The 25,632-nt window shown below is 41.0% G+C and overlaps 1 protein-coding gene across 1 annotated transcript in view; it reads right to left on the bottom strand.

Annotated features, from left to right (window-relative positions):
• Nucleotides 1-859: 859 nt before the first annotated feature.
• The window catches only part of CPS1 (carbamoyl-phosphate synthase 1), a gene marked incomplete at its 5' end in the record, with an annotated part of 61,823 nt that continues 37,050 nt past the window's right edge, over nucleotides 860-25,632 (bottom strand). Inside the window, 13 exons of the mRNA XM_010176748.1 lie at nucleotides 860-958; nucleotides 2,227-2,356; nucleotides 2,899-3,011; nucleotides 3,953-4,012; nucleotides 9,267-9,365; nucleotides 12,348-12,422; nucleotides 14,934-15,104; nucleotides 16,411-16,500; nucleotides 17,738-17,845; nucleotides 18,860-18,937; nucleotides 22,214-22,289; nucleotides 24,537-24,604; nucleotides 25,179-25,373. Of these exons, the coding sequence (XP_010175050.1) occupies nucleotides 860-958; nucleotides 2,227-2,356; nucleotides 2,899-3,011; nucleotides 3,953-4,012; nucleotides 9,267-9,365; nucleotides 12,348-12,422; nucleotides 14,934-15,104; nucleotides 16,411-16,500; nucleotides 17,738-17,845; nucleotides 18,860-18,937; nucleotides 22,214-22,289; nucleotides 24,537-24,604; nucleotides 25,179-25,373 (1,362 nt within the window). The remainder of the gene's footprint in view (nucleotides 959-2,226; nucleotides 2,357-2,898; nucleotides 3,012-3,952; nucleotides 4,013-9,266; nucleotides 9,366-12,347; nucleotides 12,423-14,933; nucleotides 15,105-16,410; nucleotides 16,501-17,737; nucleotides 17,846-18,859; nucleotides 18,938-22,213; nucleotides 22,290-24,536; nucleotides 24,605-25,178; nucleotides 25,374-25,632) is intronic.

Below are 25,632 nucleotides of genomic sequence, written 5' to 3'. Positions count from 1 at the left end.
AACACACAGAAGTCTTCAAGGAGTTCTCCTCTTCTGAAACCAGACACAAAGCTGAGAGAGACCTTGAATACAGAATGATGAACCTGAATTTAAAAAACAATAACAATAATAGTCTGAAGGACTGAGCAGAACTTGGAAGCAATTCCAGGACACACACATATAGCCGCCTTCTCCCATCAAATCTACAGGCTGAAGAAGATGCTTCTTGGCCACGGTTAAGAACCACCCAAAAAGTAGCTGCAAAATGCCTGTCAGCTGCTGCAGGGAATGGTGGGGAATTCAGGTTTGTCTGCCTTTAAAGAGCTCCAGCCACACATAACCGTGGCAGGTGTCCATGGTATCACTGAGTGGATCAAGCAGGAAAATGTCTAATTGTTACATGAAATCGTAAAATCCTCAATAATCAGCAATGGAAGGAGAAAGCTACATGTCCTTCTATGGGAGTCTGAGGCCAGGCTGTAGTAGTCCAGCATGAGAATAGCTTTGACGATGGACCCAAGGAAGGTGTTCCTAAGGAGGAGCAGGCTTGGTTATGAAAAGAAAGAACAACCCCCATGTAGGATCACTTGTTTCTCCTTTCACCTCCTCTGCTATGGTGATATCTGGATCTACCCATCTAGTAAGTAACTATTATTTGATCCTATGTGGAAATGGGGAGAAGATGGTGGAGAGGCTGGGGAGAGGATGGCTTTCCAATGAGCCATCAAAAGTATTGGCTAGGAATTAGTTTGTGTAAATTGTAAAAACAATCAGAGCGGATGCTATAAAACACATGGAAAGATGGTTAGGTGGGTGATCTGAGATCCCCTCCTTTTTGTGGTGCCAGAAGGAGTAAGATTGCAGGTTGGAGATAGTTCTTCTATGCAGTGTTTCCATTGTCAAACTGTCTGTAGTGGAAGAGACTCCTGGAGTCCAGTTTCCCAGAGTATTTGACAGCTTCAGCAAAAAGCTTTGTCACCTGTCAATATAAAGCAGAACAGGACTGAGCATTGCAAAGCCTTCTGCAGAAGGCCAAGTAATCGAGCAGGCTCCACACTTCTGCACTGTCACCCTGAAACTACGCTGTGCAGGTCCAGTCCTTGAGCCCATCCAAATCAATACCAATTTCAAGGTGACTGTGCATGGGTGTTTGCTCCAGCCCTTTGGAGACTGCCTGTGTGGCTGGAGAGACGTAGAGGTGCTGGGCTTCTTTGGCAAGACAGCTCTGTCCCATGAGAGCTATTGTTTCTCCCTACAGCCCCAGCCTTTAAAAGAACACAGGGTTGTTTTCCTCTCTCAAACTTTGAGATTAAAACTCTGCAATCAAAAGGGTTCAGTGAAATGCATCAAGCAGGTGTGGTAATAAATTTTGGATGGGGACCCCCATTCTGGTTGTCAGGGTGTGTTACACTACTAGGCAGAGGATGGGTCTTCAATTTCCCATCGCTGCTAATCATGTTTGGCATTATCCTGTCTATGAACCTACAGCTTGGCGCTGTCTCTGCTCCCCACTCACTCCAATCACAGCAGAAGATTTTGCACAGCTGGACGCCAGTTCAAGTCACTGGGTTCCACATCAGCACCCAGTGAAATCAACAGAAATGTGGCTGCTGTGCTTAATGAGAGACAGATGAAGCCCTTTTGTGACAGTTGAAGCCACTTGCAAAGGAAGTCAAGATACTGCTGGCAGCAGGAGTCCCACTTTGCATCACCAAATACCTCTTCCCCCATCAGAATGTGAAAGGGGTTTGTCAGGAGCTAAAAACAAATAATGAATGGCAATTGGGGACTACATCAGGACAGGCAGCAATTCCACTTGGATGGCACTTTGGAACTGGATTGCATCTAGGATCATTCAAGAAAGCCCTGCTCTACATCCTGCTCTAAGGTTTAAGGACTGTACTAGAAAAACATCCCACTACAAAACTGTTCCCATGCATAGTTTAAACATGTTACAGACAATCCTGTGCAAGAGGTTTGCTCTGAAGTGAAAATGGTACAGCAACAACTTCAGCTGCAGTACAGGACTCAAGATTTTCTTCTTTCTTGTTTTACTTTGAGCGATGTTATTTTGTACAATAGCAAAATGAAAATAGATTCAAACAATTGTGTTGCCATGATTTTCTGGCACATTATTCTTTGTCAGAGATAATAGGGGTCCAAACAGACTGGAACCTAAAGTCACAAGTGCTTAAAAGTTCTGAAGGCTCTTATGACTAAGAGGAGAAAGAACAACATGGGAAGTACCTGGAAATTAGTGAGCAGAGCAATCCCGCTGTCAATAGCCATCCTCCGGATCACATAATTATCATGGACGAACTTAGTGTTGTTGTTAGACAGGTTAATCACCAGATCTATTTTCCCATCTCTTATCAGCCTGTAGAGATAATGCACAAGACAGTATCACAGTGTGTCTTGCTTAATGAAAATCTATGGTGAATAGCACAGGCATGCAGGGAAACAACACAAAATTTTCATTTCAGTTTAGTCTTACATCCCAAGAAAGGAGGGATGAGGCACTAAACAGACTCAGGAATTTGGGCTTTATTTCTGTTCTATTCAGTGATGCAAAGCCATATTCAACCTTCATACAGCTCAGCACAACTCTGTTAAAGGTATGACTGACTGTTATTAAAGGCTAGATATTCAGATCCCACGTACCCTTGCATGAAAACATAACATGGAGTAATACATTCAAGACATATTAAATAGGACTGTTCAATGAGATGTTCATGAATTAAGCTGAAACCTCCTTGCTGGGGCAATTCCAGACAGAATCAGAGAAAACAAAACTTTTGGATCGAATCCTGAAGTCCCATTAAATCATTATAATGAATCTCAACAGGACCAGCAATTTGCCCCTTGTATTTGCTGTCCTGGATGTTATCACAAATTTGACAAGGTGAGTATGGCTCTTACCTCCTGACCAGAGGGAGGCTGAGACTCTGGCTTTCCTGCGATGGCCATGCCACAGGATTTGCCGGGATACCGTTAGCATTGAGCCAATCTGCAGTTGCTTCTGTGGCATAAAGCTGTGCAGGGGAAAAAAAGGTTTCTTACCATGTGCTTCATAATACGGAAACTTTTCATTTAACTCATGTGGGTCTGACCCAAAATGCAGCCTGGTTGCCAGAGATGATTTTGGAGGGCATTTTTCATCACAAGGGTGTCTCTCAATATAGAGAGACACACAAAGAACAGTATGACTTTCCCAACTTTCTGTTATCGATGATTTGCTGATGGAAGATGGTCAATAAATGGTAGTAACACATCCAGAAGCAGTTAAGAGGCTTAGGAAAATCTAAATCTCTCTTACTTTCAATAGGGCTTACGTTCAATCACTTTTTTTTTTTCTTTTTTTCCTCCTAGCACTAAGTTTTGCAAGGCAGAACTGTAAATGCAATAGTTAGACAAATGCCACTGAAGAAAATAGTATTTAATACTAAAAAGCTCTCCCCATCTTCTGTGGCAATGTTGTTAGTTACCTTTCAGTAGGGATATGGATGCAAAATGATGCAGAAGAGTTACATGAGAGATGTAAACACTACACATTTCATATGTCTGCAGCTTGTGAATATCACTGAAGATAAAGCACTGTAAAGACCTTCTCCATATAAAATGCTTCCCCTTCCTCCCCCCCTTTCATACATGGCGTCCTTTGGCATTATTGTTTCTTGGAGAACTTAGAGGAGTTTATAATGTGATATCTTTGCAGCAGGCTGATAGCAAAGTTGTTCTTGCCCTCATGACTTAGTCCTGTTTGTTCAATTAAACAACCATGAAAACTTTTATTTGGGTGATACCTGCTGACTTTATGGATCACTCAACTAAAAATCCCTGTTGTCCTTTGAAAAACATCCTTTTTTTTTTTTTTTTCTTCTATCTCCAAATAAACATTCTCCATTCCTGTAGCAGGCCGAGTACATTTCAGATTTGGAAAACCCTCCAGCTTTAAATAACTGAAACCACCTACCTTGAAACCTTTCTCATGCAGTAGTTCTGCTACACAGAGGAATCTGGGGCGGAAGGACTTCTGGAAAAGGAAATTTATTAGATACAGCATCAAAGCTAGGATTTAGAAACAGTGTTCTGTTGGGCAACACAGAGCTCCGACAGACGCTGCTAAGAGGCAAATACACCTTCCTGTGCTGAGAGTGTGCTTGTCTATGTGGGCAGACATGTGTGAATGTGCATGTACAGTGTCTTTCCAAGAAAACTAAATGGATCCTGAAGCCCAAGTCACTCCCAGCTAAGACATATTTTGTTACAAACACCAGGGTAACTGTTCCTATACCAAGTCTGATTGCAACTAGGGAAGATTTACTACTGCATATTAAGCATCTGGGCATTTGCTCTCTCAAATACACCAACTAGAGACTCCTCTGCTCTTAAACATCTTTTCAATCATTGCTCAGACATTTGGCCTTCTCTCCTGGCAGATAACATATACGGACAGGCTTTGGGCTGCCTTTCAATGCTCTGTTTGCACATTCACATGAAGAAGTGCCTCTCCATGTGTGAGTTTGTTTCTAACTCCCATGGGCATATGGAAATGGAAAACACAAAGCCATTCAGGAGACTGGGACATCCTATTCCCATGAGGACCTGAACACCTAGGTACTTAGGGCACCTCTGAAAGACTGTCATAATGCATACCCAGATCTAACATAATTTAGAAGAAATAAAAATAAGATGACCTCCTGTAGACATCTGCACTTCAACAAGCCATTTCAGAGCAACAGGTGAGTGAAAATTTGATCCCAGCATAACATTTTTGGTATGTTGAAGGTACAGCAATGCAAAGATCAGAAGCAACACATGCCCTTCTCATCACCAAGGCAGGCCAAACCTCACTTTTAACCCCAGCCTGGTCTGGCCATTTGCGAGTAAGATTATTGCAAGCTCCTCTGTCCCTGCTGGAGCTACAGATTGCTTAACCTTTATGGGTGAGAGAGCAATATTCTGAAGGGTGAACGATTTCCTATGAAGAAAAGGAGTCAATAGAGCGTTTTTTGAGCACTCTGGAAAGAACCTCATTCTGAAAGCCATCTTGTTCTGTACACTACATGGAAAATATAAATATACAATGTGACAGGGTTGGCAGCTTCCCAGTCAGAGAGAATGGTTCTGCCTTCTGGTCAGGGGGGTTGGCTTTCACAACAGTATTATAAACTTCTATCCAACACATACTGAACACTTGTGACACATAAAACAGCCTCTCCATGAAAAGAAATTACAGCTGTCAGCTTGCATCAGAGCAGCCTCAGATTTACAAGCTGGCTGAAAGAACCTGTGTAAGAAACCATTAGTTACTAAAGGTGAAAAGTACAAGCAGATTTATTTAGTGGAAGATATTTATTGTAGGAGAATTTTATTCTTTTTCCTTTATCGGAAAAATTCTATTTCTTATAACCTCTCTCATGTTTGCTAGCACACCTTGCTATTTGTAAAGGGCTACATCCTCAGTTAATTCAATGCAGCTACATCAATTCTCACTAAGATCCAGCTCAAAATGAAGCCAGCTCATCTCCTGTGATAATGTTGAATTCTGTATCCAAATCCAGTGTGGAGCATGCAAAAATTCTGGTATGTAAGGAATCAAGGCAGAAGGTTACCTTGAAACAACAGACTTGGAGTGCTGGGATTTAAAAATAAAATACTCCATCAATGCTTTCCGCATCTCGTGGTCACCAGCACAGATGTAAGACAGATGCACTCCATCCCAGAGATATCACTGAATAGCCCAATCAAGAAAGAAAATAAAATGAGCTTTTCAACTCCTCTTGCATAAAATATAAATTATTTAATGGCAGACTCAGGGTTTCAGCATCACAGATTTCTCCAAATTGTGAAAAAATAAATAAAAAAAAAGAGGTCAGATTATCAGCTTGCATAAACTGGCAGAGATTCATCTGTCTAACAAGAAAGCCATACTCCATTTACCCTGAGACAACATCAGGCCTTTAAAGTGCTGGGGAACCTCAACCTGTGCAATGTCAGAGCGCTCACAACTGAAGGACAATCCAGCGGACTCATGGGCCTGGCTGGCTGCCCAACTTGCCTCATGCTGTCCTGCAGCTGTCAGGGAGTGCTGGCCTGTTTGACCTTCAGGATGATCGCTTTGTTAGCAGCATTTCTGCGTGGCCCTAGTAGGATTACTGCTGAACTGCAACCTGTAAGTACACTAACATGAAAGCCTCTCTGCAAGGCTGGGTTCATTGCCTGGACGTATTGGGACCTGTTTGGACTGCAGATTGCAGCGCAGCTTTGATCTGCAAAATACCCAAGTGAAACATTTGCAAGGAAACAAAGATCTTCCTCTCTACTATTGTTAATTACAGCTATTTGATTTTCACCCACAAGAAGGCAGCCTCCTCTCACCTCCACATAATTAATAGCAATGACATAAAGGTGCAGTATACCGAATAACTTAAATATGTTGAGCCTAAACACTTTTGAGGGAAGCAGAATTCATCACCTTTTAGCTTCTTATTTCTCTCTTTGCAAGACCTAAAAGTCCAGTCTAAAAATCAGAGCATGCAACTAATCATGAAGCAATGAAGCCTCCAAAAGCTGGGTATGTTTTGAGTTCACCATCCACTGTAGATGAAACATAGCACCTTCCTCAGAGACAACCAAGTGGGCTGGTGTACGTGCTTCTGGCAAGAATCAGCCCCAAGTGCAGCAGAACAGCTTACACAAACCATCCCACAGATTGAAAGCCAGGGGCCTCTGCCTGGGGAGGGACCTCCACCCCGTCACCCCCCCACAGCAATGGCAACTAAACACTAAGTGATCATGGAGAGGGGTGACCTGGTATCTGTCCTTCTAAGCCTCTGTTTTCCCTCTGAGGATACACTGACAACTTGGCCAGTTTGAGGTACATGACCTTACATTTGTGATTAAAATGAGAACAGTGCTGCTCGTGTTCACAGCCTGCCTTCGGTCCTGATCCTTGTGCCTGCAATACTCAGGGAAGACCACTCATAATCTACACGTCAGGTCTAGGTCAGGATTTCAACCTTCCCCTCTTACAAGGCTTTATTTCCCCTCTGTTTTGAACCATTGAAAAGTAGGTAGGTGACAAACTCTGGAGTGGTGAGGGAGCAATACCCGGTTCTCAACATTAACTTTACTCTTCTTGTTTTGGAGTTTAATTATATAAGAAATATGCTGAGATGAAGAGAGACCTGTAAGCAATTGATCTGTTGTTTTCAAGTCTCTTTTGCAAGAAAATGAACTGTAAACCACTCATTAAAAAGGACAGAATCTTGTTACTTTTAAAAGGTTTGAGGTGTTGGGCTTTTGGGGTTGTTTTATCTTTTTTTTTCTTAAGAGCTTTGTACAAAGAACATTTGGTTCATCTTAACAGATACTGACACAGAACCTACATAAATGCTTTCTATAGCTAAAATTACTCTCTGCTGCCTGTTCCCTTTTAGCTGCTATCAGGAAAATAGCAGGCTTAAATTCTAAACACTGGGCTTTTTCTTTTCCCCTTTTTTTAAATGCTGTTTTAAAATCTGCAGTGATTAGATACACAGGTATCTAATCTGCCCAGAGTTTCATAGTGAACTTTTAAACTTTATCTAGATAGCAAGTAAAGACTTCTGCTAATCTGAGGTAACTCAGAGCAACAGCTCCAATCCACAGATGTGTGTACATATGTGTGTATTTAAGGACTAAGCAATGACCTGTGTTAGCAGAAGTCGTATTCCTTTCTGGCCACACTTCACACACCTCCTTCACATCCTCTGTTGGAACAGACAGCCCAACACATTTTTCACACCTCAGTTGTCTGACAGGAAAATTAATGTATTCTGGTTTTATGTTTTATTGGATTTATGCAGTTGTGTAGGGCATAACCTTAGTACAACGGGGAAATGGCCCAAGAATGTGCTAGTTGCAATGGAAATACCTGATTTTTTTGAGAAACATGTACACACCTGAAGGTTTACAAGTGTATCTGACTTCAGCACCTCCTGCAGTTAGTAACTACCCTGTGATAAAGAACCAAAGTTTTTTTGTTCCTGACTAGCTACCTTTTCATCCTGAAACACACGTCCTACTTACTGATGCAGAACTGTGAATAGAGTAGGGCTGTTCCTGTGGCAAGCCCATCAGGAACTTCTGTAAGTAGGGACTCTTTGCAGAAGCCATAGCACTGAAGGACATTCCCATAAGAACACTGTTTAAACCTTCTGTCACATAGCAACTTTGAGGGATGCTGACAGCAAGAGATTAAACTCTAAAGTCCAAGTTCTAGTCTGGTATGGAATCACTGGACCCGCAGAATATTTATCCGAGATGCAGTATCTAAGAGGAGAGCACTCTGGCAAGATATGGAAACCAGAAACATTACTACACAAATGTAGTGTTGGTTCTTCCTTTCTGAGCTACTTACTCCGAGCTGATAGGAGCTGTGCAGTAGTGAGCAATATTGGACACGACACACACCATCATCAAACAGGGAAAGGAAGAATGGCAGCCATGCCTCTAGGCAGCCAGAAGAGCAGGCTACAGTGTGAAGACTGCTCTCCTTCAATCCTTCACTCCACTGCACTCAAGTATATTCCCATCATTACTCCAGTGAGGAGGGGAACGTGACTGTGTCATACCTTGTGGAGGTCTCACTGACTGACAGTGTCACACCAATAACTAGCCCCATGATACCCTGACAACATCATCTTTTCCACATTGTCAGATGACATTACTGCTCTGCCTCAAGTGAAATCTATGCCATCTACTGGGAATGCTTACAGGTCCAGCTTTGTGGTATGGATACTGTCTCACTGTTTTGAGGAGTGGAGGGGAACTGATTTCAACAGGTCTAGACGCAATGTACAGATAAAAGGAGTTTATACGTCAGGATTGGAAAGTAGTATTCCCAGGGCTCCCATCTGGGAGGGAGCAGGGAGTGAGCTCTGAGTTCTAGCTGGGATGTTTCTCTGAAGTGATCATCTATGGGCTTTGTTCCCCTCAGGAAGGTGGCTTCTATAACCTCTGATCCCAGGCCTCTGCTTGCAGCAATCCTGGGATTTTGCCCCCAGCAAACTTCTGCAGCTCCCAGTAGAAACTGTCAGGAGCCAGAGGGAAAAAAGTAGGCCATACCCAGGGAACCCAGTAAAGATCTATCCATGGTGTTTGTTCCTCACTTTCTTACTGCACTTCAAGATGGACAGCAGAGAAGCACATTTAAGCCATAAAGACACATGAATGAAAACAAGGCAACAGTTAATGAGTTCCTCTGTGTCAGTCCTTTCTCAGCTTTGATTTTTAGGACTCACCTGTATTCCAATCAAAATTCCTTCCTTAGGAAACGTAAACCCTGTGGCAAGCATAGCCTTCTGGAAGGCAGAATACACATCCTCCCCAAAGCAGGCGACCTGGGAAAAGGCACAAAGGTGGTGGCATGAGGGGAAAAAATCAGAAACAACCCAAGAACATTGCTTTAATAAGAAACAGGAGTGAAATTTTTAAATACGCTCTTTTGACTTCACACAGAATCAAACTGCTTTTGCATGGAGCCTGCAAGCAGGAGGGAGGGGAAATAAATCAGAAAATCATTGCAGACAAACCTAATAATTTTAATGAAGCAATAACAAAGGAATAAGCAACACTTTCATTTCAAACAGCACACCGAGGAGTAACAACAATTGATTCTGATGAGTGATGGGAATGCTGTACACAGCCTCTGCTCCAGTGTTTGTGAGTGCACTGCAAATTGTTTAAGATTATATAATGCTTATGTACTAGTGAGTGTTCTGCGTGCAGGCATGTTGGTGTGTGTGTGCACTGCAAACTGGGGTAAGACACCACTTGTGCTGTCATGTACTTCTGGCACTTCTTGTAAAGATAAACCACAGTATATAAAGATGCTTTTCTATTAAAAGTCCACGGATGGCCGAAATTCAAGTAAAATTTTAGTATGTACTTAGGAAAACAACTAAGCAATCATGCCAGTTCATAATAATTTATTTTATATCAACAGAAACTTGATAAATCAATAAAATTAATTTAGCTGTTCTCCATCATTCACAACTGCCTGTGGAGCTCAGTTGCTTACAGACTGATACACAGTCATGATCTTCTGAAAGAACTAAACTGTGTTCCTTACCAAAATTCGGAATTCTGATGGCAAAAAGAAAAATGCATGAGCTTTTGTGAAAGTTAAAAAAGAACAAAAAAAAACCCCAACCCTCACTTTTTCTGTCCAACTCCACACTTGAAAAACAGAACAGAAACCATCGCAGATTTTTCTTTTTGAAATAACAAATCTACACACACATACAGATGGGATAAAGGGGCTGATTGAGAACTGCTCTCCCATTTTCCTCTTATGGTCCTTCCTATCACTGAGTGAGCCCTCACATTCATGGTCTCACTGTTACCATGGTGAGCAGAAACCAGTATTTCATGTCAGAAGAAGAACAAATGATGATTTGCCAGATCTTCTGAAGTAAAAAAAAGAACAAACAAACAAACAAAAATCCCACAAGGGAAGGGATAAAAAAAAAAAAAATCATGATAACTCCTATCTCAGCTTTTCTCTAAAAACTCATCCTTGAGTGTTCAGGCTATTCTACAGTGTATCTGGCTGAGGGTTTATATATGTCCTGGAGTTTCTAGGGTCACAGACAGCCCCCTGCCTTGTAGGCTTGGGCCAGGGGTTTACAGCCTGCTGGGAGAGGTTTTATCATTACAGTGTGGTCAAAACAGCAACAATACTCAAAGGGATCTGTGTCTTCTACTGGTGTGGGAACCACGACTTCCAGCAAAATAGATCTCTGCCAGACTGATGTGACAAATTCAAGCCTAAATCAAGCCGTGTGTGTGAAAAATGTCTTTGAAGAATAATTGAGCATTTTACCCAAAGCAAGTTATTATCCTTTCTTCACTCTGAAGAAAGACCTTCAGAACTGTCACATTTTATGGCATTTGTGAATATGGATCTTTCCAACTCATAAAAGTTAATAATCCCTCCCTTATGACCAAGGTAATCTCCAACTCCATATAAAGCTCAGAAAAATAATTCTTGCCCTTAGTTACATTTTTCTTTTTTTTTTTTTCTTTTTTTTTGGTGGGGGGAGTGCGTGGAGGGGGGGGGAAGGGCGCAGGGTGAGTGTCTGTGTAGTCAATTTTGTTCTGAAAATAAGGAAGTCATGGAAGTCACTTGGCTTTTTTCTGCCCATTAACTACATTGAAAGGAAATCTTCTGCAATACTGATTTCCCACACATTATAAAGAGCAAAATAAAGTAATTCTGGAGAGATATAGCAGACCTAAGGCCGTTCTTACCAGGTATCTGGGTATAGCTCTTTTTCATACTAAAATGGTAAGTCTTTCCTAACAAAAACAGCTCATGTAGACATACCCAAGCACACATCAAATGAAGCAGCCCAGGCTCTGCCACCTGCCTGTAAAGCAGAGTTAAGCCTAATCTAACTGCCTCAGTATTTAATCGCTTTCCAGCCCAGTGTAAGTCCCTTGCTACCATGACTCTTTTCTAGAGGTAACAGAGCAAGCAAGTTTAAAGATAGCATGGGTATATCTACAGAAGCTACTGACCGCTCAGCAATAACTCATCAACAAACTTCTTTGTTCTAGATGAGTTAATATCTCTTCAAAGGATGTAGATGGACACTTGTACCCCTTAAGGAGTGAGAGCTCCCATCAGTGCTGAGCCTACGCAGGAAGAGGAACAGCTTTGTGCCATCCATACACCACGGGCACATTTCAGAAGCACCTCACAACCCTCTTGTAGAGAGAGTGGGTAAAGTAGCTGAATTTCCTCCTCAACCTATCAACAGTCAGTACTGCAGCCATCACATTTTTTTCACTCTTTCTCACCTTTTGCACTTTGGGACATACCCTGATGGTTTCCAGGCAACAACAAAAGCATCACCATACATATTTGTTGCCTTTAAGTAACTAGCACGTTCCAAGACCAAATACTCATGACCTGGAGTCTCAATATTGCTATGCTGGCATGTGTTGAAGGAAGGTTTTGAAAGCTGTAAGCACTTGTCTGTCTAGAAGCAGCTGATTCATAAAGCAGACTGACAACACCAAGAACCTCCCAGAACCCGACAGCTCTCAGATAAACTCATTTCAGGCTGTCACACCAATGAGGTCCAGCTCAGGGAAGTGACATGCAGGTAAAGAGGGACATCCAGTGGCTGAATAAACTGAGTTTTACAGGACAATGTGTTTTCACAGATAAGAAAGATGTTTTCAATTTTCTGAAGAAGCTATAGATGCCATCATGGTTCAGGCAGTAATAAGATCACTTTCAAAGATTCATTATGTTTAAAAGCAACTTGTTGTTTGTTTGTTTTTTTAAAAAAAAAAACAAATCTAAAAGATACCTCCCCAGTAGAGGCCATTTCACATCGGAGAACAGGGTCAGCATCTCTCAAACGGGACCAGGAAAACATTGGGGCCTGGTGAAAGAAAGAGGAGGGGAAGGAGAAAGAGAATGAAAATTTAATGGCTCATAAAAAAAAAATTAAAAAAATCCAGCTACACCTGGAAGTGACAGAAAGAAATAGACATTAATTAATCCAAAAAAAGCACTGGTTAAAGGCTGATAAGCAAGGAGTATTTGGGAAATTAGTTCCCCCAGCATCTTCATGATGGACTGTACCAAGTAAACACGTATTTCACCCCTAAATCATCCTTCTAACTCTTGCAATCCTGCTCACATTCTGATGGCAGATTTCTAATCCATGGTACCCAATATCACTATCATTTTTAGGACACATTTAAAACAGAAAGGCTGTGAAGCATCTAATTTATGAAACAAGGAGAGATTATTCAAAGTCAGTCATTTTTGCTGATAAAACTGTTCTCCAACAGAAATTTTTCATTCACAGAAATCAAACCATTCCACAAGAGCGCACTCTTGGTATAAATCAGCTAAAATTTTGCAAATGATTTTCAGATTTTCCCTCTCCCCACCTCAAATACACAGGCCTAATTTTTTTTTATCTTTTCTATGAACATATTAAAACTCCTGATCATCATCATTATCTGAGGACTTAGGACATTGTGGTATCTGAGTTCTCTTGGCTAATTTGACATTAAAAACCAAACAAACAAAAAACCCACCAAAAAAAGAAGAGAGAAAAAAATATCTCTGTTAAAGAGCCAATGACCACATGTGGCAAACACAGAACAAATTTTCTGCTAGGGAGTAATTTTCTATAGGGCTTCTCTTCATCTTAAACTACTAATAACACTTGCATAAAGACAGTAGCCTTGCTGCTTAAAAAAGAAACTATTTTTAAATCCAAAGACGTCATTCTGTTCTCAGACTTTTCTGAGGGTAACACCACAGACAAGACAGCTTCTGTTTCATGACACCTAACAATGACCAACTAAAATGTGACAGCGGAAATTCATTGCAAAAGGTTTCTCAAAAAAATGTCATCTGTCTTCAAGACTTTTAGATCAGTTTTGCTTCTTCTATAAGTAAAGAGAAAGTGTTTACAGTGGCCAATTCTACAGTCTCAAGCTGAGATATGGCAATCAAGGTGGATTATTTTTAATGCATGTATTGTCTTGAAAGGCAACAAGCAACAAAAGCCTTCCAACAACTCCCTAACTTTTGTCTGCCATGAGCATGAAAATGCATCAGCAGGAGCAGACTCTGGTACTGCAAATAAATCCTATTTAAAACTTGGTCAGTTATGCTCTACCCAGGATTTAATCTTGGTCAGGTCGTGATACTTGCATCACTCTGCAAACAAATATGGCAAGACAATATTTAAATCACTAAAGCTAAAACGGTGGGACTCCCAATCCACAAAGGAGCAGCTATGTTGAGAAAGAAGTAAACAGTTTCTTATTCTCTTTTCAGAGCATTTAAGAACTGCTGGAGGAATAAAATCCCATTTCCATGCAAATATTCCTAGCAATAAAAACTTAAGAGGACAGAAAATACGATGCATGAATAATGAGAACCAGGTTTAACTTGAATATTTTTCAAAGTTTAGCATTTCCAAAGGTATTAGCAGGTTTTTATATTTGACAAATCCACACAGAACACAAGCAGTATAAAAGGCTTTGTAGTGAATTTTTCAAGAATATAGTTGGGTTTTCTACTCTGCAGCCAACATTCCCAGGAGAGACAAAACTCTTGGCAGTTTAGCTAACAACAGTGCAGAAGCTCCAGGTCTAAATAATAGAAATTTATAAAAATAAGTAAGACTCACCAAAAAAAAGTCTCAGATTAGAATTTCAGATAATGCCTATCTGTGATATCAAAATAAAATGTAAAGCTACTTCTAGACTGACTGACTTGCCAACAACTTGAGCTGGCCTGGGCCATAGATTTGGCTGGTATTTTAATAGGTCTGAACATTCTAGTAGAAGAAAGAAGTTAGATGTTTTCCATTTCCTCAATTTTCACTTGATATGGAAGCTACTAAAGCTTGAAAGTTTCCGTACAAACAATTCTCATTAGCCACTGAATTTTCTGCACTGCTGTTCTAGATTTTTATGATTAGGAAGTCCAATTAATTTTTTTTCTTCCACTAAGCACTCAAAAATATCTAGAGTACACTTTGGTATCTTGGGTGCTGTATAAGCTTAGTAATTATGAAAAGTAAAATCTTGGCCCCACTCAAAACGCCAATTTGTACATGTCCATGTATATATTAGATAGCACTATGAAACAGGTGCATATTTATTATGCAGTTCACAAACATGATTCAGAATAGAAGTAAGAAATACAGGGAGATTGATTTTGTTAATCATCACTGGATATTTTTCCTTTTATTTTTCTCCAAAATTCTCAACATACATTAACTTAACAGAAACTGCAAAAGGGCAGTTTGGCCTCTGGCCAATGAGTAAATTGTTCTATCTAGGCATTAAAGACTAATTGCCTATTAAGGCACTAGGTGCTGGCTGCACTCTAGGTTTTTTTTGTGTTCTTCTGGAAACCATACCTTAATCCCAACATATTTGGAGGGAATAATGGGACGTTCCAGTGTAGGGAGAGATGACTCATTAACCTCTTTTCCAATCATCACTTTTGTGGCCACATCGATGAAGTCCACACCCAGAGTCTTTGATACAAAAGGGAAGGAGCGTGAAGCCCGCAAGTTGCATTCTATTACCTGTTCAGATTAAAAAGAAGAAATACCAGGGTCAGGTACTGTGCAGTGAAGTAATAGATTGATTCATGTTTCTGGAAATCAGTTCTCACTCCTCTTGGCAGAGATGCTCTTCAGATTGCCAAATAAGAGACATGGAAATTGTGTTCAATATCACAAGCAGCAATGAGGGATGGGGAGTGGTCAGCTTGAGATACGAGGAGCTTGGTGTTCTGCAACCGAGTTTTATCTCTGCTGTCTGAAAATTACAATTTCGAAAAAACTGTTGTACTATACCCTAAGTCAGTGTGCAAGAGATGTGGAAACTTACGCACAGGCATTAGGTACAACCTTCAAAAGCCCACTTTGCTCTTTTTGCATGGTAATGGCACTTCATAAATGACTGGGTTATCCTTAACGACCTCCCTCATCTACATGCAGAAGTCATTCAGTGACCTAAGCAAGAAACAAGGAAGTTCTACATCCTGCTGAGAAGCACACCATGGATATCAATAGCAAAAGAAGAATTACTGTAAGTAATGGAAAAACTCCATTCTGTTCCTCTGAGGAGTTTCTGAATAACTATGTGTGAAAAAGAAATGTGAAGAAAGGCAAGTACATTTTTCTCAACTGATAGCCCAAAAAGGATCTTTCACCATCAGTGCATCTTCTATACCATGACAAGTTTTCTTTCGGTTCACCATTTCCTCAGTCATATTCTGCTCATACTCCTCTGACCTCCTTCCATTAGCAACAGAAAGTCAACTGTCACCCCCAAAGGGTCAGATATCAGTTGTACCTCTGTTACTGATAGCTACTAGGACCATGCTATTTATATAACCATCTTAATGGCTTATATTAAAGACTTAAAAACTTAAATTACCTTGTTTTCTTTCCAAAGACTTGGAAGGCATATTTTAATAATTGAAATATATCTAAAGATGAGAGAGGATATCAGAGATCTAAAAGCAATGATATTCAGTTCATAGGATGAGGTGCAGGTCCAAATGCTGTCCATCCTGATAGTTTTGGGAAGGACAGTAACCCACAGAGAAATAAAGCTATTGCTGACAAACAATGCAACCAGATTCACTTCACCCACAACGTGAAGGCAGCGGAGGATGCTCTCTCCCACACAGACAGGGAGAGCTGTGTGACTACAGGTAGCCTGTACAGGTGACTACAGGTGACTACACATCCTCAGACAAAGCAGGTTAGAAACCCACAGCTGCTACTGCCACAGAGTTTCCATGACAGGGACCGCAGGAACCACGCACCTAGCGGTCTAAAGCAGAGCCTGACTTCCTCCAACAGTCACAAGAGCTCTTACCAGCACATCATTGCCTCGCACCAAAAACTGAATGTTGAATGGACCAGAGATGGCAAAGGCATTTGCAATCTTTTTTGTCGCAGCTTTAACCTACAAAAATGCATAAATAAATAGACTAAAAATGCATATATATTTTATAAACAAATCCCACAAAATAGACAGCATCATGTCAATAAATGACCTTATATGTCGATTTCTTCAAAAATCACATCTCTCTGCCCCAGCATATTTTTGGCAATGGAATTATCTTTGAGAAGGAAATATATTTAATTTGCCTGGTAATCTAGAGCCCGGAGCTCCATTTGAGGGCTGGAGTAAAAATGTGTGTGTGTGTGTGTGTGTGTGTGTGTGTGTGTGTCTGTGTGTGTAAGCACAGGAAAAACAGAGAAAAAGCATAAAAACCTGCCCTGTCTGTAGCAGTCCCTACAGTGCACACTGGAGCCTTTATACCTTTCTTGGTGAAATAATGAATAATGATGTTTTGACATTTGAGATTATCTACTTGGTTTTCCAAGTGTCCCAAGAGTCTTTCACCAACATGCCTGTCCCATCACAAATCAGTGGGAAGTGTATCAGCAGAAATACTCTGGAACAAATTCAGAGAAAACGCTATGATCTTATTTTCTAGGTTTGTCAAGAATTCCTGTGCCATTTCAGTACAAGCATTTGAATAGCTTTGCTCCAGTAGATGGCTATTTTCAGCAACAATGCCTTCTACATTCTTGTAGAGCTGCAGCACAGACCACGGCACTACAACTCTTATTAACTTCCGAGCAAATCCTTGCCAGGATGATATCACAGGGGATGGCACATTTAATTTAGAAAATGCATTTTAACAGCTAACTGTATCCCTAGGTTTATTCTCAAAAGGAGAGAAGGTCAAGTTTAGGTGAGGTGGGTTCATCCTGATATCCTTTCCAGAAATGGCAGGCAGCTAGAAAGTCAAACACCTGATCGAACCATTTAAGGATTGTGGGAGAAGAGGAAGTGGAAAGTGAACCGTGGCATATATACAGATTAGACATTCCTCTACTGCCATGGTTGCTAGTCCTAAACCAGTGAAACAAACAAAAAAATCCAATAGGTGTGAAAGCGTGTACATCTACTGCTTGAATTAATGGGATACAGTTCAGATGATCCTATGTGTAGTGTAGTCGATAACAAGGGGCCCAATAACACTCTACATTTCCACACATCACGCTGGCCTTTACAAACATTGGTGATTTGATTTCTCCCAAATTCCTCTTCTAAGCTCTCCAAGCAAATGGGGAAAGCAGATTCAAAGTCTTACTTTCTTTTCTCTTTTCAGTGCTAGTGCAATACCTACCTTCTCCAAGGCTCCCTGGCTAATAGTCTGCGTGGGTAACATGAGGGTGGCATCTCCAGAGTGAACGCCTGCATCCTCCACGTGCTCTGAAATAGCATGTGAGATAACCTGCAAACAGCAGTGAGAGAGTAGTTAGTCAACTCACCCTCTCTCATGAACTGTCCTATCTCCATGCCCTCTGCTAAGTACAGCCCAGCAGTCTCCTGAACAGAGCTGTATCCAAAAGAGGATATAGATAAGGGGGGGAAAAAGAGAAACTCCCCAATTTTTTGAGACAATAGCCTCGAAGCAGACACAAGGCATATGAACAAATGGATCACGTGAGTGTCTCATACCACAGCTAATAAAACTCTAAACATGAAAAAACCTCCCATAGCCTGGAGATCCTAAGGCTTCCTTCCTCTCTCTAAGACACATTGTCTCAGAAGGTAAAAGCTAATTAACCTTTAAACCAGCTCTCTATGTTCTGCTTGCCACAAACAGAAAAAAGTTGTCACTCCCAAACAGAAACAAGTATGGACTAGCTTCATTTGTATATATGTTTTTCCACTCTTCTGTGGTGTTTTAATCATGGAGAAAAGCAAGCACAGGAAATTCAGGCCTAAGGATTTAAATGGAATGAATTGCATCAAGGCGTACTACCTCAATGCCGAAAAAGTGATCTTGTCTGCTGGTTAAAAATTCAGACTGAAAACAGAATATTTCTATTAAATGAGAAGTTTTGGATTTTTTTTTGTAAGAACCGTCTTTGATTAGCAAAGAATGCAAGGTGAAATTGTGATAATAAAACTGTGGTAATATTGTAACACATGCTGGAATAATTCTGATGAAAGTAATTTGTGAAGCCAGTGATTTGCAAACCCAGTAAAAATTATATTCTAAAGGAACCATTCACATGGGTAAGCAATGCTTAAAAAAATAACTATTTAGACATATACAATAAGGTAGGTTGAGCTTTTCAAACACAATGTTTCTGAACCTAAGATGAATTCACCTTTTCTTGTTTCTCTACTCTTCTCAACACGAATCCATGGCTGTATAGTAAATCATTCAAACCACACATTTTTGCAAATCTCCGATCCTGAAAAAAAGTTTAATATTAAAGAAAAGCAAAGTTCTTACTCCTCCTGCCTTGGCTACAGCATCCATTTCCACCTCACGGGCATCTTCAATAAATTGAGTGAGTACCACAGGGTGATCCTGTCATGAAAAGAAGACAAAAGAAGAAAGTTTTTATTTGAGAGTATTTGAGGACTATCCAACTCCACTATTCATCACTGGAAAAGCTTTGGAAGCAGAATCCCACAAAACTAATCTATTAATATTCTTATTTCCACATGAGTGAACTTTGCAAAGAAATAATGGAGGGAAACCTGGCATGATTTCCCCAAAGCCACTGATGCATTAGTTTGAGTCCTCCATAATGTCACCACAACAGGGAAATCTGGGGCAAAACCACAAAGAGTTTTCTGGCAAGACCATGGTAGAAAGAAAATAGCGGGAGATGTGCATGGATCCAGTGACCTCTGATCCTGTCTCCCAAAGATGTTCCTTACCTCCAAGATCTTCATTTCTTCCTTCTTCTGAGCCTCCCAGTCACCTCACTGGGCATACTGCTTCACAGTAATTGATTCTTGGCATATTGGATGACTTTGTATAGTGGTTGGTTGCTTTTTTTAAAAGTCATATATTTTAGGCAACAGATCCATTCCTTTCTCATTTCTCTGCCTGGTTTCCTAAATCTCCCAAGGGAGAAGTTGCCACTAATTATAGCTGGCCAGGAACAACCTGCCCTTGCCTCTCAGTACATTCACTGGTATACACAGTTTTCCTTCCTCTTCTTCCTGCTTATCTCTGGGATGATAACACACACTTCCCTCTCTTCCCTAATGCTTTCTCCTTCCAGCCACCTGCTCCAAAAGGCAGTTAAAAATCTAATCCACGTTCTTCCAGGCCAGCTTTATGTCTCAACATTTTACCTGTCCCATCCGCTATTAACTGCCTGTTATTTATTAGAGAATAAAATGGAATAAATGACAGTCTGTGCATGCTCAAAAGGCTCCTTTTGAAAAAATATAAAGCAATTCCAAAAGTTACAAGACACAATTCCTTACATTTATCAGTGCAAGGGTAAATTCACAGGCAAGGACAATGTCACAGCCTACACTGTTTCATAAATTTAGTGGCTTGTGTCCTGTAACTTTCTGTCTTGCTGCAGAAGATTTTATATGTGCATACAACCTTGTTTACTCCAATCTGTCTCAACTTGCACAAGAAGTTTTTGAACATTACTGACAACATAAATGCTATAATGACACAACACCATAACAGCAAAGTAGCTAAAACAACAGAACAACACTGGCCAGGCACTTTATCTGGAGATGCCCTGTTGGATGGAGCAGAATCAGGTAAGCCTTTGTAACCAGAAAAAATAAAGTGTCCCCCACACAGATGCTCATATTTTTAGCTTCTGTGGGACTATCCACAGGCCAAAAAGACTTGACAAGGCTAAAAAAAAGCATATAAGCAATCTCCCTAATTTAGAAGCAGAATACAGTACTTTTGTTCTAGTTTGCTTTTTTCTAGCTTAGGTTCAACTATACTATGGCTTTTGTCAATATAAAAATACTGGATGAAGAAAGAATTCTTCCCTTCCCTTACTTCCTTGCAGTCTGACTACAGCAGCAAAAATTTAACATGTAAATCTAGTGTAAGTCTCTGCAGGATCAGGGCCAAGAGCACCCAAAGACTCATGGTCATGTTTGCAGCAAGCGTCAGTGCCTTGTTAGTGTAGCAGAACTGGACACCAAAAGGCTCCCATGGGACCATCCCCTCTTTCCCCTAGTAACACATCGCATATTGCCAAGACTCTACAACTCCAACTCCCAGGAGGGCATCCTGTACCAGGGATGAGACCTCTCAGCTATGAAGAACATTATTGCCTAATTCAAGTCAATCAAGCTGTGACCACCACAGCTTTCTACCACAGGCTGACCCTGTAGTCTTTTGAGAATTAGTTACCTAATTTCTTCTGATGGAAGTAACAGTGGTGCTCCTCCGCTTTCACAAATCCCCTTAAAGTTGTTCAAAGATGATAATAAGTGGTCTGCTTGCCTCCACACTAACCTGTCCTTCAGGATACTATTACTTTGCAAGGTATCTCCATTTCATTCATTTTTTTCTTACTAAAATGCTGAACTTGCATAATTTGCTTCATATACTTAAAAAACTGCATGGTTTTATTCTTGTTAAAGCTTTAACCACCTAAGAAATCCTCTGAGTAAGCAGTAATGTGTCTGGCTTCCATAGCCAGTTGTGTTTTCAGAGTTCCTTTTTGACTCATTTATTTTTAACTCCAAGATTCCCTTGACAGCAGTGTTTATGGTGCTACAGTATTGTTCTGAACAGTGATCATTCAAAAAAAGGGGAAAAACCCTCAGAAGAAAACAGACCAAAAGACAAAACCAAAGTCGGAGACTGTTGAAAGGTCAGACTTCAAATTCTGTATGTTCTTAATTCAACGCTGACCATTTAACTTTCTCCTCCTGCCATATTCTCATCTCTCCAAACATAACTTGTACAATAACACTGATAGAAGTTATAGAAGAAATGCAGGCTTTGAGTTGTTTACTGTGTCCTGAAGAATTCATGTCTTTAAGAAATTGCTCAGATTTTTCTTTTTTAAATTTCAGTGTACTAGACCAAACCTTTCCCTTGGCTAGAAAAAAAGATACTTCAAAAAAATCCCCAAATTAGCTTTTGAAAAACATTTAAAACAGAAGCCAGAGCTTTCATCTTCTGCATTACATACTCTGCAGATCAATAATCCCACTGGATTAACAGTAGGCAGGCAGCAGTCCTGCTTTGTATCAGAAGAAAATGGAATTCAATGGAATTCAGTACAATGATTTGGAGAGTTAAATATCATAGCAAAATGTTGGAAATGTCCCTGCATTTAAAAGGGTTAAAAAAATTGTGTGTGTTTGTTGTTTTTTTTTTTTTTAAAAAAAGGTCATTGGTGAGAGAGAAGATAGAGAATATGCCAGTTATCCAAAGAAGCCAGGCAAAACAGTTCAGAAACTGAGCGAAAGATGCTATCAGTTCTATGCCAGTTGGCATAACCTGCTACTAGCAAGCTTGGATGGAGTAGGAAGTGTCACAGCCCACGACCCTACATCTATTTATATAATTAACTGGTCAGAAATGGATGCCTGGGTACAAGAGCTAACTGCCATCCCTGCTCCATCCAGGCATCTTGGCAGTATCAGTAAGGATGCTTATACAGGCTCCCACTGTCTGCCCATCAGGGAACAAACTAAGGGGTCAAACTCTAATTTCACTGGCTCCTCCCCAAACAAGGAAGGGAAAGAGTGAGGAAGATGCAGTGCAGAAACAAAGAGATGGAAAACACAGTAGAGGTGAGACAAATACAGCAAACACAAAAATAAAAAGCAGTGTCAGGGCAAAGATTAGTACCTGAGAGACTCTGGTGGCTTCTGCTAAGAACTTCTTCATTTCCTCTTCAGTGAAAACTACGTTCATTGCAGACCCACTGTGAGAATGGCAAAGAAAAGGAAACAGGTCAGCTTCCCTCATGACTTCAAGGGAGATATTAGAGCATTAAGACACCATAGCACAGGGCTGCCAACCACCTTTGTATGACAAAATAGCCGAGCAAGCTGCTCACTCAAGCTCCTTGCTCCACTCCTAACTGAAAGAAAGGCAGAGTGATGCCTAATGAACCTCCATTATACTTCCCAGAGAAGATAGGTGACCTCCAGAACCACAATGAAGAATCAAATAAAAAACCACAGTTGTGTAGCACTGCTGCCATATCCCCTTTCTGACCCAAACCTCTAAAGCTTCCCCTAAGCTGGAAGAGATGGATAGCCAGCGAGAGAGCCCCACTAAGGACCCAGACTTTCACTGCATGTGCAGGTTAGCTGTGAGCTCAGGACAAAACAGAGGCTTTGCTCACGTCAGCCCAATTGCTCATCAGGGACAGATGAAGCTGGGAACACAGAGGCCATTGGTGACAGTGTGACAGTGTGAATGGAGATGAAAACGGGCTGTTCTTTGCTGGCCATTTTGCTGTGCACCTCTCAATGTCTTAGACCTTAAAAGAGGAGCACAGCAGATACAGATAGTGTATCTGAAAGCTGCTTTGAAATGTAGCTCTCAGGAATATCAGAGAGCAGGATTTGGAAGAACATGGGTCCAGAGTCCTTTTCAAAGTCCAGATTCAGGTCCCTTTTAAAGACAATAATCTTTTAAAAAAGATGTTACAATGGTAACTTCCACCATTGATCTTCAGCTTCCCCTTTGCTTTGGTTGGCAAGTCCACAGAGGCTGTGGGAAAAAGTGGAGGAAGCATCTATCCCACAAAATCAGTCAGTTCAGCCTAAGATAAACAGACACAAGTACCTAGGTGATTATACTTACCAGACTACCTCTTCAGCTGATGTAAATCAATAGAGTTCAATTAAATCCATGGACCTATGTCAGCTGCACCACTGAAGAAGTGAGCTAGCGCACACAGCACATAATCAGTAGGAAAATGTGTTTAGTTTTCCAAGGCAACTGGCAAATATTAAAGGCCGTATCTGTTCAAAGGATGAAGAAGTCTAGCTGTGGACCTGCTGCTGTTCTGCAAATAGAGGCCAGACAGTGTGCTGTGCCAGGGCTTTTCATTTTCTGTTCCTCAAATTTTACATCCTCCAGTTTCATCTTTCTCCTTGAAGTCCTTCTAACCTGTCCAAACACCCTTAAGCAAATACTTACAACAGAAAGGGCCTCTGCTTAATACAGATGGAAACAACAGGGTAAAAGAAGTGTTCCCTAGAAATCTGGAGAGTTACATCAGGAGCAGCTTCTAACTTATGGTCCTGATCTGAGTGCTGTTTTTTAACTTTGCTTCACAATCCCACTGCACGCTTTAGAAACTGGATAGAAAAGTCACATTCAGCAGTCTCTTCTAAAGGATATTTCCTTGAGGACTGAAAATACACGAAATCATTCTCCTTTTCTTCGTTTTACATAAAAAGATTTTTTTTCCTCCACTGAAAATGAATACTGTGCCTCTTCATTTTGATATGTGTCTCTTTTTCATATGAAAAGGATCCTATCTCCAATTTATTTTCACTTGTAAACTGTGCCCAGTACACTGCCTCTCTGTGCCTGCTCATCCAGCTATGAAGAAACGCCTCGCAGAGAAGAGTGATCATTCAGAACGTGTTGAGTTTGCTGTGTGTATGCACTGGTGTAACTTCTTCAGAAAGTCTAGCTGTTGGAAATGTGTGGCTCTGTACAAAGTCTATTTAAAGAGAAGCAGCTGCCACAGCATAGGGACATAAAACATGCCTGTAAGCAGAGAAGCTTAACAAATAAGAATCTGAATTCAAAAGATGCGCTGTCATTTTCTGAAAACAGATGTCAGCCCCAATAAATGGCCCCAGCATGTTCCCTTCTGTTTTTCCTGGTGGCAAACAATCTTCTGGCTTAATTGTACAGGTAGTAGTCTCAGGAGCCTCAAGGAATATCGCAGATGGCTCATGTTTTTGGCCTTGAGATATGAAAAGGGTAATGCAGCTAAACGGACATTCTTATGATGATTACCTTTGATCTGTGCCTGATGGACATAAGGGATCCATTGGCTTCCTTTATGGGTTTGGGCAGCTTTATGCCACATGCACCTAGCACAGTGTTTTCCACACATCCCCTGAAATCACTCTCCCTTGTCTCAAAGAGGCTTTTGTAGTTCATATCTCTGACTTGATGAACTCTGATGGTTGAGCCTTACCTCAGAACGTAGGAAGGCCTCAGCAAACATGGGTATCTCACAGAGCTTGCAAATTCAACTGCATCTCTCTGAAGAAAGGGAAGAAAAACATGCCGTGAACAAGAAAATACTTTAAAGTCTCACCAAAATTTCAACTCTAACTGCATTTGCATTTACTAGCCATTCAAATTGGCAGAGGGGGGATGAGAAGTAGGGGACTACAGCCTGGGTTCAATGTCATACATGACTTCTTGGTTCCAGAGTTGTCAACTTCAGACCTTTCCTGTCCATAGAGCTTCACCAGGAAAAAAAAAGCAGTGCCAACACATCTTTGTTCCTTTGCAATCTCCACCTGCTAGAACAGTTTTCAAGTCCAGCAGGATAAACTAGAGTAGCCTGACAGCGGTGGTAATTTTTGCCGAGTATACACCCCATGTTGTGTAAAGGTGATTTAAAGACACTTCCCTTCCAGTTTCCATCCCACTCCCAGTAATGCTACAGCATCACTCTACAGGGAACAAAAAGTTCTTCAACATCAGCAGTAAAAAAAGTGTCAAATGTCTTTGGAATCTTGAAATGTATCAGTAAGTTGGTCCCCCCTGAGCAGACGCTGATAACAACACCCAGCCAATTCAGTGTTCCCAGATGCACATCCCAACCTACCAGTGTGCTGACTGCCTTCCAGGGAGCCTGGGCCACGTGAAGCTCATCCAGAACAGCCGAGAATACGGAGCGATCTTCTGCCCGATCAATCTGCAAAGGATTTGTGCCAAGGATCTTCACTCCACTCTGGTGCAGTGGCACTGCCAAGTTATTGGGAATCTGCCCGCCTACAGAAATAATGCAACCACTGCAACCCTGTTGGCAGAGAGAAAGGAGCACAGTCATGTCCAAGTTAGCTTAACATTAAGAGCTGTTATAACAAGGAATCCAATATTTAGATTACACCACTTTTCAGGTTGCTATGAGCAAAGACAGATCATAATTGTGCTGATCCAGAGGCACTCAGGCTACAAAGTGTAATTCAGAGTGCGTAGCCTCTCTAAAACAGCAATGTCCTGCTTGATACTACTCAACAGACAGCAGTAACTTGAGGTCAAATTGCCCAGGAAACCAA

The sequence above is a fragment of the Antrostomus carolinensis genome, unplaced genomic scaffold (genome assembly GCF_000700745.2).
Source record: "Antrostomus carolinensis isolate BGI_N321 unplaced genomic scaffold, ASM70074v2 scaffold5711, whole genome shotgun sequence".
Taxonomy (NCBI): Eukaryota; Metazoa; Chordata; class Aves; order Caprimulgiformes; family Caprimulgidae; genus Antrostomus; species Antrostomus carolinensis.
The sequence above is the reverse complement of the archived record's forward strand: the minus strand, read 5'-3'. Positions and strand labels throughout refer to the sequence as shown.